The 13662-nt window shown below is 41.0% G+C and overlaps 1 protein-coding gene across 5 annotated transcripts in view; it reads right to left on the bottom strand.

Moving 5' to 3' along the window:
• Positions 1-1283: 1283 nt before the first annotated feature.
• LOC115478718 (retinol-binding protein 1) overlaps positions 1284-13662 on the bottom strand; it is a 318900-nt gene continuing 306521 nt past the window's right edge. For 4 of the 5 annotated variants that reach the window (XM_030216262.1, XM_030216265.1, XM_030216266.1 and 1 more), the window contains one exon: positions 1284-2299. In XM_030216262.1, coding sequence (XP_030072122.1) covers positions 2246-2299 — 54 coding nt within the window. In that variant the 3' untranslated portion in view covers positions 1284-2245. The remainder of the gene's footprint in view (positions 2300-13662) is intronic. The other variant, XR_003943567.1, reaches the window with a different exon arrangement.

Here is a 13662-nt window from a genome sequence, read left to right on the forward strand (position 1 = left end):
TTTAACATGGAGATCATTTTCTCTAGAAGCTCCTGTCATTCTTAGTGAAACTATGGCATCCTGTGAATTATTGCAGGTAATACAAGATGAAAAGACTTAGAGGCTGAAGGAGTAAGTATTATAATCTTACCAGCAGGCTCAGCAGTGAGTAGTTATTACCAAGCATCTAATTGTCATTTAAAAAACACAGAACATATATTTGTTTTAAGTTTTTATTACTCTTCAGAATAACACTACAACATGAAATGTGTGATTCAATATCTAACTACATAAACATATCAACGTGAGCCACTTCTAGCCAAAGAGGCAACTCCAAATATCGGAAGCATTTTACCCTTTTTGTTCTCAAAGAAATTGTCTATGTTTAACTTTTATGCCCATAGTTCTTTGCCCTCTGGTCTAATCATCTTATTGGTAAACAAGATCTGTGTAATATTAAAGCTTAGCTCAAGTTATCTGCAGCAGGGCCTATTTTATTCCTATGGCCCCTGCTGCAGATAACTCAAGCTAAGCTTTAGTAAAAGACCCCCTTCCCTGCTAGTACACACAATACAGAACATTCATGACTTCAATTGGATTGGGATAAAACTTGCAATCTAACATTGCAAACCCTACAAAGAAGTTGTTCATCCACAGGCAAGGGTTCTTGGATGGCAACTTGAGAACATAGCAATGGCAGTTTTGGAAACTAAGGAATATAGGGCCTCTTTTACAGAGCCGCGCCAGCGATTCTGGCGTGGCAAATGAAAGAAGGTCCATAGGAATTGAATAGGCTTCCTCTCATTTTCTGTGCAGGAATCACTAGGGTGGCTTTGTAAAAGAAGCCCATAAAGGGTTAGATTCTACATATGGCCCCTGAAAATTCCACTCGGAAAAACAGTATGCCCAGGCGTTTTCTCTAAAGTATGCCTATATTTTATAGAATAGGCTTAAATTTCTGCGCAGTATACAGAATATGCTGAGTGCCTTTCCACGTGACCAAATTCAGTCACAGTCATTTATGCCATGTTTTACTTGACATGGCATAAATTCTGCGCCTAAATTAGGCTAAGAGCAGGTGTGTTCTGTAACAAAGTGCATTGATTTTAGAAACGCCCATACCCTACTCATGGCCACGCTCCCTTTTCAACTATGCAACTTAGAATTTAAGCATAGCATGTTACAGAATACACTTAGGGGGTATTTTACTAAAGCTTAGCTCAAGTTATCTGCAGCAGGGCCCATAGGAATAAAATGGGCCCTGCTGCAGATAACTCGAGCTAAGCTTTAGTAAAATACCCCCTTAGTGGGTTGTGCATGTAAATTAATGTCAATTAGTGCTGATAATTGCTTGCTAACATCCAACTGACAGTGCTTAATTAGTTAACGAATTAAGTTTCACATACTGTTATAGAATACACTTCAATTTCTGTTTGGAAATTAAGGCGCAATATACAGAATCCCAGGGAAAGTGCAGTCTCAGATCCCATTGCTTTCCATTTATTTTCTGGTTTCCAGGATTCTTGCTTTTAGATTCTGGCACTGTCAGCAGATAAACTCTTCCCACAGGTAAATAGTCAGATGATGGGTAAAATTAGATTTGGTGGTATTTTAAAGCCCAGCTATGATTCAATAAAACAATTCAAACAGCCAGGAGAGGCTTGTGGACATTTAAATCACCTGTCCAGGCCTAAACGGATATATTCAGAAGCACTTAACTGGATAGTAGTGGTGAAAATATCTGGTTAGCACCGAAGTCAACTGGCTATTTTGGAAGTGTTCCAGGGGCAGAGACAGCACTTCACCAGTTAAGTGCCAATATTCAGCACTTAACCGGCCAAGGTAACCACATAAACAGGACCGCATAAAAGTCAGGCTTAAGGCAGTTCACCATAGCCAGTTAAATGCTAAATATCATCTTAACTATTTTTTTGCTGCCCCATATACCTAGAAATTCAATTCTAGAACCTGGGCATGGCCCGGCATTGAATTTCTGGGGATAAATCTGATGGTGGTCAGCAAAACATTGAGTGCCGCTGGCTGAATATCAAGCCCTACATTTTCTTTTATTTTTAAAAAGGGAATGAGAAAAAAAGAGCAGAAATTATTTACATAATAATCAAGACAATGCTACAACAATTGAGATCACAAGACTTGGAGATGTCCACTAGATCATATATCAAGGGCACTTTAAATGCAAGAGGGCTTAGGCAGCAGTCCATATTTTCACTTTTCCATCTTTACTTCAGCAGGCAGCAATATGGACTTACTGTACCTTCCTGAAGACTTGCTTACATGCCACATCTCCTACTCTCATTTCCTGAAAAGCAAATTTAATCATATGGTGACTGACAGTACTTCAGGAGCCAGTTAATACCATGGCAGACATTTCAACATGTTCCTGAACATGGGAGACAATTTTAAAAATATTTATTCACATTTCATAAAAAAAATAAAACACCTTTTTCTTTAACAAAATTCTACAACTGCATATAAAGACGGCAATTCCATAACAGGACACCTCCAGTTGGGCACCCCCAATGATGTGCAGAAAAGAATACTACAAAAACTAAGAGAGTAGGGAGGGGATGTTGGCCAACCAAATAGAAAATATAGTCCAGAGGTAGATAACAGTAATTTATTAAATAGATATCAAAGCAAATACAGACTTGACATGGAACCATTTATCAGTCACAAGATGCCTGTGTCAGGAATCAGTAAATCATATGTATGACATCTATATCATATAGACTCACTAAAACTGGATTGAGTCCAGAAGGATTTTCTGCATACTAGCATACATGCACTGCAAAAGCGCGGGAGGATAGAATACTAACATAAACCCACACTGGCATACAACTCAACTTAATTGTGAACATTTATGCCAGGTCAATGACAGGTATAAATGGGTGTACCAAAGTGAACTATACTATGCGCATAACTGATAGTATTCTATAAGTTGCACATGTAAGTTGGAGATATGCCCATGCCCCATCCATGCTCTAAGTACATGCATGGCTTCGAGCAGTTACGCACTATAGATCTTACGTACTATCTTATAGGATAGTTCACTTATGTGTGTGCCGCAATTCAACACACTTACAAGCGCAAGGCACATTTAACTGCATGCATCCAGTTAAAGAATTGCCCTTATAAAGTACATGCATAGAATGTGTGTGCTTACTTTGTTTTTGTTTTTTTTTAAATAAATTCAAACAAACAAAAAAAACCTAACGCTTTTTATTGTGCCTAGTCCAGAGGGTATAGCTAAACAAAACAAAAAATTCAACAAGCAGAAGAAAATGAAGAGTTAAAAAGAGAGATGGTCAAACACATCTATGACCTATGTCTACAACCACCACACACAATCAGTAAAAATAATAATAATAATAAAAATAAAAGATTTTTCAACAAGACATTTCTCCAGATAAATAGGGTTCATGAAGACATACTGTATCAATTTCCTCATGGATGACCAACTATAAAAAAAAAAAGGGGTGGGGGGTGGGGAGCATCCAATGCTAAAACATAGTGCTTCAGCTGTAGAAGTGCTTTCTGACAGAAATTGGTGAATTTGCTATTGGTTGCAGGTTGTGGCAGCATGAATCCGGGTCCCTGATGAAGATATTTTTGAAACTCCGTGGTGTCGGACATTAAGAGGATCCTGCCAGTGAAAGTGTGTTGGTGTTTAGAAGAATCTGGAGGAACAGCATCATTATTATGGCTGCCAGGTGTAAAGTACTCACCCGACAAGTGTGCTTAAAATAAAGTATTCTAGTTCATAAGCTAACAAGTTATTTATTATATGATATGGATAAGCTATAAATATTTTATGAGACAGTATTTTACTTGTGAGTGTTTTAAAAATGTTTTATTGAGTTTTCTACTGTCCACAGTGTATAGTTTATGTGTTAGCACATGTATATACAGTGCACTCCATTTAAAGTGTACATCGGATAAGCGCATGCTCTGTTTAACTGCATGCCGTAGTTGGTCCCGTTTTTGGCGCCATCAGTTTCTATGGGGACAAACTTCGGTTTAGCGCACCACTGATAAGTGCAAGATTCGCTTATATGCATGGTTTAAGACCGCTCCTCTGCAGGAAACACTCCACATAAGCGCGCGCATGGAATATGGAAGCCGATTGGGGTGTGACAACCAACAAGATTTCAAATTTACTGCCCCTTTAACTGCCACAGGGAGAATAAGTGAAAGAATGTTGTTAGAGCGTACACTGGGGTCGTCGTTGTGGTGCAACTGTAAGACTTTAACACTGACTGAGCGAATAGAAGTTCTTAAAAAATTAGAAAACAAACAAAGTCAACTATCAGACAGATGTCCTGGCGTCTATTTGTCTGATAGTTGATGGGAAGGGCAGGTATACCTCTGATGACAGGCAAATGTTTTGTTTATGCTTTTCCTCTGAAGTTTTTGTCTTCAATGGGTTCTCCAGACTTTCGGTCTCTTGGGTCTTTGGTTTTCAGAGGTGTCCTGATGAGCATCCAGGTATCCACCTTAGTCAAGCTTTTGTTAGGTGGGAGGGCAGAGGAAGCTATATCTCTCTCTTTTGTCTTTGTTAAATGTTTGTAATTGACTAGCCCTGCTACCAGAAATTCCCAGGGACAAGGGGAAAGAAGATATTGAAATGCAGTTTCAATACATCTTTTAAAAGCTGCATTTTTATATTGGTAAAATCAATAACTCTGATAATTCTGACAATTGGCTTATACCATAACATTCCCTCTCTTGGTTCCGAGATACAATAAATTTTTAAAATAAAATGAACTATAAAAGCTAAAATTAAAAACTTAACTCTAACCTAGTACAGTAGCATAATTTCAAAAAGAACAGTAGCAAAGACACTGAACTGTTTACATGGTCATGTGTATTGGGAGAGGTGAATCTTTTAATAGTGAACATTGAACAGACTGGATGGACCGTGCAGGTCTTTTCCTGCCGTCATCTACTATGAATCTTGGACTATGTCCTTAGCTGGAATATGACTGTTATGAGCAAAAAGACTCATCATTATTAATTTTGTTTGCTCATCACTTACATTTAGGCTGCTAGGGTTAAGTTTTCTGTGGTCAGTTTAATTAGGCTTCCATTCAGTCACTGGACCAGATACACATTATAAATCCTTCCTTTCTGCACATGTCTGAAAGCTGATCTCAAAGCTGTATTTTTATATTGTTATATATGATCCAGCAAAATATCATGCTACATATTTCAATAATAAACTGATTAACAATACGAGGCTAATGCAAATTCATGGATGACTGGGGAAATTTGGAAGCAGTGGCTAAAGAAGTTAGACACTAGAATGCGGGCACAAGAGTGTCAGATTTTGTTGCTTTGTGATAATTGTGCTGCACACATGAATGATGTCAGGCTGTCTAATGTCAAGGTGGTCTTCCTGCCACCAAACACTACCTCTCTGATCCAACCTATGGATCAGGGCATAATAGCCAATTTCAAACAACATTATCGAGCTCTTGTGCTACGTCGTCTGATGAGCATTATGGATGACCAGACTTGCAACGATAAACGTGCTGTTGAACTGGCTCGTAATCTATCATTGTTGGATTCCCTACATATGCAGAAAGAAGCCTGGAATCATGTTACACAGGCAACCATTGTGAACTGCTACAAGCGGGCAAGCTCTGTTAGGGATGTGGAGAGGGACGAAACAGATGCAGCTGTTGCAAACGCATCAGATGAACAGGCTATTGACATCCCAGCCTGAGTTACTGAAGAGGAGTTTCATCACTACGTAGCTGTTGATTACAATCTACAAACAGCTGACGACAGCACTGATGTCCAGATATGCACCTACATGCAGGCAACGACTGATGATGAAACAGATGATGAAATGAGCAGCGAGGCACATGCTGACAAAATTCAACAACCTCCTGTCATTTTTGCAAGAACGCTGGAGAGTCTCAACACCATGCAGGCCTATCTGGAGGCCACTGGATGTCAGTGCTATGACAGTTTTTACCGTCTGGCAGATGTAGTCTATGGAACTCACAGACCCAATAGTGTACAGAGGACTATAACTGATTACTTCAAGTAAGCCTAACGTCAGTTAACGGAGACTGTATAACGTCAGTTAACGGAGACTGTATACTGTACGTATAATAAACAGTACTGTACATTTGTTTATCAGATGTCAAGCTTCTTTGGGTCACAACGGTTAAATGCACACTCCGGTTAACTGCATGTATTTCTTTGGTCCCAGACCCTTGCACTTAAGCGGATTGCACTGTATATAAAATAATTTGTAGCACAGGGTGCTACACACATACATACATACAATAATGACAAATTAAATCATCAAAAAACAAAGAGATCTTCAATGATTGAGAAACTTATCCACCCTCTAAGAAAAGCCTTTTACTTTTGGGTTGCCACTCTGCATGGGTGAGTTATTACTCTGAGAATTTCTCCTGATGTCTCTTCGGATATATTTAGCACTTTTTATATTTTGGATATATCCATACACATACACTGTTCTTAGTTGAGTCAGTATTGAGGAGTCCCTTATGTCTTTCAACATATTTAGTATTTAAGAACCCTGGTTTGTTATTACCTATATAACCAAGCAGCTGTGGCCAAATCAAGGAAAACATTTTATTTTCTGACCAGAAAAAGGAATTTTTTTTTCCTTTGCAAAAATATATCACCCAATATTCAAAGTGAGTTAGGGGGCAGGAGAGGCTCAAGCCTGCTTAAATCTCTCCCAGTCGCCCAACTGCCAGGTATTCAGTGGCATTTAACCAGGCAGTGACAGTAACAACCCCACAACTTCCTCCCTATCTGGATAGGCCTCCCATAAGGCCTCCATTTGATCCCTGGTGGTTCGATGGAGGCAGGAGTGAACCCCATTCTCTCCTGCCCCCAGTGGCAGCATCTTCAAAATGACTTTGTATTTTATTGCCAGCTTTAAAAAGCTGTATTATTAGGAAAGGTATGGAAAACAGGTGTGAGGATGTTATAATGCCGTTATATCGCTCCATGGTGCAACCGCACCTTGAGTATTGTGTTCAATTCTGGTCGCCGCATCTCAAGAAAGATATAATGGAATTGGAAAAGGTGCCGCGAAGGGCGACTAAAATGATAGCGGGGATGGGACAACTTCCCTATGAAGAAAGACTAAGGAGGCTAGGGCTTTTCAGCTTGGAGAAGAGATGGCTGAGGGGAGACGTGATAGAGGTATATAAAATAATGAGTGGAGTGGAACAGGTGGATGTGAAGCGTCTGTTCACGCTTTCCAAAAATACTAGGACTAGGGGGGGCATGTGATGAAACTACAGTGTAGTAAATTTAAAACAAAACGGAGAAAAATTTTCGTCACCCAACGCGTAATTAAACTCCGGAATTTGTTGCCGGAGAACGTGGTGAAGGCGGTTAGCTTGGCAGAGTTTAAAAGGGGATTAGACGGTTTCCTAAAGGACAAGTCCATAAACCACTACTAAATGGACTTGGGAAAAATCCACAATTCTGGGAATAACATGTATAGAATGTTTGTATGTTTGGGAAGCTTGCCAGGTGCCCTTGGCCTAGATTGGCCGCTGTCGTGGACAGGATGCTGGGCTTGATGGACCCTTGGTCTTTTCCCAGTGTGGCATTACTTATGTACTTATGCACTTTGTATTTTATTGCCAGCTTGGTGTAAAAGCTTGAGGTAGAAGTATTGGGCTAGATGCAGTAAATGGCACCTAAAAAATGAGAACAGAAAAAAACCTGTTTAAGCATTATTCTATAAGCCATACTTAGAGTTTGGTGCAGTTTACAGAATAATGCTTAAGCATTCTGATCATGCATAAATGTAGGTGTGACCATTTGCACCAACGAAAACGTGGTGCAAATACCCATGGCTAAATTTACGTGTGGAACACCGATATTCTGTAATTATGCACTTAACTGAAGGCCACTCCCCATTCTGCCCCCAAGCACCCATGACAGTCCCTTTTCCATGCCCCCTTTTTTGGGCCATGCGTAAAGTTGGGCAGGGCCCATAGGTCTTCACACAGCCCCAATTTCCAATCTTTTGGAGCTTCTCCTCTTCATCTTTCTTTTCCCCATATCCAGACTGCATACAAAACTCTCCAGCTTCTCAGTTTTTCTGAAAAGGCTCCAAAGGGATGCTTCTCTTGCATACAGCTGTCCAGCAATATGCCTTCAGCTGTGTATCACAGTATACTTAGGGTTTCCACTGAATGTAGGTAACATCAATCTGGGGCACCTCTCAAAACCATGGAACTTTTGGGAAAACTGCTTCAGCAAGTCTTCTCTGGTAGCTACAAAAGATGACCTCCTTCTACACATAAGTAGACCATTCTCCTCATGCCTTATTTGAAGCAATCTGAACCTAGGTATTTCTGGGGTACAGTTTGGGCAGAGCAGAGATCGAGTTGCAATGTACACACACATTTTTTTTTTTTTTTACATGGGCACATGAGTAGACTACAAACTTCTTCAGAGCAGGTGTAAATTTCTATACTGGCATTTGTGGATCTCAGAACCAATATTATGAAGGCACATAAGTGTCAACGTTGCCTTTATAAAAGAGGCCTTTTCTAAACTTTTCACATACAGTGGTATAGTTACAAAACATTAAATATATCTTTCGACTGAATACATTCCAACAATGCTTAAAATCCAAGCAGAGCTCCAGTAGCTATTTCCACCACACAAGATAGTATTTACTTTATTTTATGTGTGTTACATTTGTACCCCGCACTTTCCCACTCATGGCAGGCTCAATGCAGCTTACATGTATCTGCCACCGACCTGGGCTTTGGGTCTCCTTGTGGAGCCACCTTCTCCTTACTTCTGTAACCACCAATACACTATGCCCCTCCCCCTCTACCTACTCAAGAATTGCATGAAAGGAGAATGAGAGTGGGGGTGGGAGAGTATCATAGAAGGAGAATATCATAGAGGGAGAAAGAATCTCAACCTAAATACAGTATTTGTAAGAAGTCTCTCCTTTGACTACGAAAATACAGAATAGAATATAGCTTGATTGAAACAATACTTGAAACTATGCCTTCTACATTGAAATGGCAACTTATTTTGTGGAAAGGAGGAAAAAAAAGTGGTATGCTGTTATCATACCCATAAATGTGAAATATTTTCAATACAACTGGCAACTTAATTTCTGATTCACTCATATCATCTGAATTTAGAAACATTTCTTGGGAAGGGAGTACAGGCAGCAACTAAACTGGAACACTACAGCTTGTCTTGACTTTCTACTGAAGGCAATCTCTCTCTAGCTATCTCCACTAGCTTTTCCTACCTCCTGCAAAGCCCCAGGTACAAGCTTAGAAAAGAGCTACTACTTTGCTAACAGAGCTATTCAGTTACATAAGCATGGATTAATGAGCCAAAGCCAACAGATTTAGTCAAGGGAAATCTTGCCTCACCAATCCACTACATTTCTTTGAAAGGGAGAATAAACATGTGGATAAAGGTGAGCCGGTCGATATTGTTTGTCTGCATTTTCAAAAGGCATTTGACAAAGTACCTCATAAAGGGGGTCTTTTACAAAGGCAAGCTAGCGTTTTTAGAACGTACTAATGTTAAGTGTGCAATAAATGCTACAGTTGCTCATAGGAATATATTGGCTTCTCTAATGTTTAGGGCATGTATATTTAACGCAGGTGCTAAAAACGCTAGGGTGCTTTTGAGGAAATTAGAAAGTCATGGGATAGGAGGTAATGTCCTATTAATTAAAAACTGGTTAAAAAAGAGCAAAGTACCAGCTATGGTACTTTACTCTCAGCTTTACAATCTACCAGACATTTCACTTTTTCCTTTCTTGCCCCTTTGTTTGGAATAATCTTCCTCTCGCTCTTTGAAGTGAATTATCTTTTAAAAGTTTTAAAACTATCTTAAAAACATGGCTTTTGAGGAAAGCCTTGGGGTGGGGGGGGGGGGGGGGGGGAACAGGCTAACTGGACTCTCCAGTTAAAGATACCTCCTAGTCCTTTGTACTCTCTTCCTTTCCCTCTCCTTTTCCCCTTTGTGTGATTGTATCACTTTCCTATTAATGATGAGTTCTTATTCTTTTTCTGATGTTATTTTTGTCTGTACACCACTGTGTTCCACTCAGGTGGGTAGAGCGGTCTAGCAAGTTTTAAATAAATAAATAAAATGGAGAGTAAGGTTAAATGGTCGGTATTCTCAATGGAGAAGAGTAGATAGTGGGGTTCCCCAGGGGTCTGTACTGGGACCGCTGCTTTTTAGCATATTTATAAATGATATAGAAATGAAAATAACTAGTGAGGTAATTAAATTTGCTGATGACACAAAGTTAGTCAAACTTGTTAAATCGCAAAAAGATTGTGAAAAATTGCAAGAGGACCTTACGAGACTGGGCATCCAAATAGCAGATGATGTTTAATGAAAGCCAAGTAGAAAGAGGAACCCAAAGTACAGCTACATGATGCAAAGTTCCACATTAGGAATCAATACGCAAGAAAAGGATCTAGGTGTCATCGTTGGTATACGTTGAAATCCTCTGCTCAGTTTGAAGCAATGGCTAATAAAGCAAATACAATGTCAGAAATTATTAGGAACGGAATGGAAAATACAAATGAGAATGTTATAATGCCTTTGTATTGTTCCATGGTGTGACCGCACCTCAAATACTGTATGCAATTCTGGTCACCGCATGTCAAAAAAGATCAGGCTGGGTGGGGAGTAGAGGTGAAAGCCCACTTGGGCCACCAGGGATTTGTTTTGTGTTAGGGGGGCTGGAGATCCACCAGACATCCAAGCCCCCCTGTGCCCTCGTGTTGGGGGGGGGGGAGTCAGGGGGGGTTGGAGGTACACTGGACCTCCAGCCCTCTGTGTCGCTATTTTGGGGGGAGGTTGTGGGGGCTTGGAATTGCATAACATATATATATATTTTTTTTTTTAAATATATGCTTACATTTCACTGGGGTTTATAGCACTTATACTAGTAATGCTCCTTTGGAGAAGTGTCTTTTTTATTTTTAACACTAGAATATATATGCATTTCCTTGTTGGTCTTTTTATGTCCTATATACATTTAGGTATGTTTTTATATAGTATTTTGCACAGTAACCCTGCTCGTTTTGTTTATTTTTGATTTTTTCTATACTGTTACTATCCTGCTTATAATCGAACGAGAAAAACGCCCAAGTTCCGACCTAAATCGGAAGATGGGCGTTTTTCTCACAAAAACAAATAAAGCGGTATAATCGAAAGCCGAACTTTGGACGCTTTCAACTGCACTCCGTCGCGGATGCGGACAAAGTTGATGGGGGCGTGTCGGAGGCGTGGTGAAGGCGGAACTGGGGCGTGGTTATCACCCGAACAGAGATGGGCGCCTTTCGCCGATAATGGATACGTTTGTAGCTAGAATTTAGGGCACTTTTCCTGGACCCTGTTTTTTCACGAATAAGGCCCCAAAAAGTGCCCTAAATGACCAGATGACCCCCAGAGGGAGTCGGGGATGACCTCCCCTGACTCCCCCAGTGGTCACTAACCCCCTCCCACCACAAAAAAATGATGTTTCACAACTTTTTACTTTCACCCTCAAATGTCATACCCTCCTCCCAAGCAGCAGTATGCAGGTCCCTGGAGCAGTTGTTAGGGGGTGCAGTGGACGTCAGGCAGGTGGACCCAGGCCCATCCCCCCCCTACCTGTTACAATTGTGCTGCTTAATGCTTAGTCGTCCAACCCCCCCAAACTCACTGTACCCACATGTAGGTGCCCCCCTTCACCTCTTAGGGCTATAGTAATGGTGTAGACTTGTGGGCAGTAGGTTTTGAGGGGGATTTGGGGGGCTCAACACCCAAGGGAAGGGTGCTATGCACCTGGGAGCTCTTTTACCTTTTTTTTTGTTTTTGTAAAAGTGCCCCCTAGGGTGCCCGGTTGGTGTCCTGGCATGTGAGGGGACCAGTGCACTATGAATCCTGGCCCCTCCCACGAACAAATGCCTTGGATTTATTCGTTTTTGAGCTGGGCGATTTCATTTTCCATTATCGCTGAAAAGCAAAAACGCCCAGCTCACACCTTGGCGAATAACACATGGGCGTCTATTTTTTTTGAAAATACGGTTCACTCCGCCCCTTCACGGACCCGTTCTCGGAGATAAACGCCCATGGAGATAGGCGTTTCTGGTCGATTATGCCCCTCCATGTGTGTTATTTATCCTTTTATTGTTTGTTTACATTTATTTTTATATTTAATTTTGTAGACTCCTGAGGAAGGAACACGGCTGTGTTGAGTCATTTTTTAGATGTTACCAAATAAACTTTTTATTTGTACGTCTATCTCACTGATTGGAAAGAGCCTACCTTCCCTACTCCTTCTCTGTTTTGTGGGGGGCACTAGACCACCAGGGCCTCACTTTTTTGGAAGGGTATCCAGGGATCCAATGGATCCCCAGGACATGGTGGTAGCCCAGGCTGACAGTGACAGCCCAGGCTGCCTGACTCTGATGGTGGGGGAGGGGGGATCAGAACCTTAACCCTAATGCCAGCTCTGAGCTGGTGTAGGGTTAAAGCACTCTTCCGCCCCCTACGATCAGAGCGCTGTTCTGTGTTCATAGGGGGCGGAATACAACAGAGTTCATTTAAGTCTAATTCAAATGAGCTCTTCGTTATTGCTTTGTTCTGGTCCTGTCAGCCTGCTGATCATGGGGGGGGGGGGGGGGTAAATGCGGGCACTAGTCCAGCGCTAGTGGCCTCTAATGCCCACATTTACCTTTGATCATTGGGCCATGAGCTCTTTCTCGTATGTTGATCAGGCACTCTTGACTTTCTGGAGCTTTCTTTTTAAGCAGAGCTCACCCCTGCAGCTGGTGGGCCTAAATACAGTCATATATTATCTGGCACCCCACACAGCTAGTGCTTTTTTTCTGGCCCAATAGACTATAATGATGCTGAAAAAAATAATAATTTTCAGCTAATTCAGGGCTCTTGCCATTGGAAAACTTTAAAGGGAAATTAGCTGAAATTAGCTTCATTCATCTTGTTTCGAAATTCATTTGTAAATTAATTCATACTCCTATTAAAAGGAAACTGTGTGTGTGGAAAGCTAACTCAACAACCATCTTACTACAAACACACTGTTATAATTTATGTCTATTGCATGATATGGTCCTTGTGGCCCCCAAATAGATCAGGTTTACAGAATGCCCAGAGTAAATGTATGCCAAGGCGCACCCATCAGTGGTGCATCCTTGTGGCAGCTGTGGAGAAAGCCCCACTAGCTGAACACCTAGTTCTCCTGAACTCCCCCTGCACAGCTCAGCAGTTGATGACAGCTTAGTGAGCTGCCCAATGCCGACATTCGGCACATGCTCAGTTTTCTGGCTATGCCACTGGACCATGCACAAAATATGGCTGCAGGAATGTGGAACAGGAACCGGGTTAATATGCATATATCAGTTCCCTTGAAAACCAAAACCTTTTAGAGGCCAAGAAGACTAGCATCTGCAATTCCAGTTTTATCAGAAGATGAGTACAAGACATAGGTAACAATAACCTGGAGATGTCATTCCTGGCCATTCCACAGTACTGTAGACACTCTGGAAAACAATGTGATAATGACACATAGAAGAAAGTGAAATAGTGACAAAGAAATGCATAGGGGAAAAAAGAACCAGAAACTTAAAGTAATAATAATCACTACTGTTT

This window comes from Microcaecilia unicolor, chromosome 10 (assembly GCF_901765095.1).
Source record: "Microcaecilia unicolor chromosome 10, aMicUni1.1, whole genome shotgun sequence".
Lineage (NCBI taxonomy): Eukaryota > Metazoa > Chordata > Amphibia > Gymnophiona > Siphonopidae > Microcaecilia > Microcaecilia unicolor.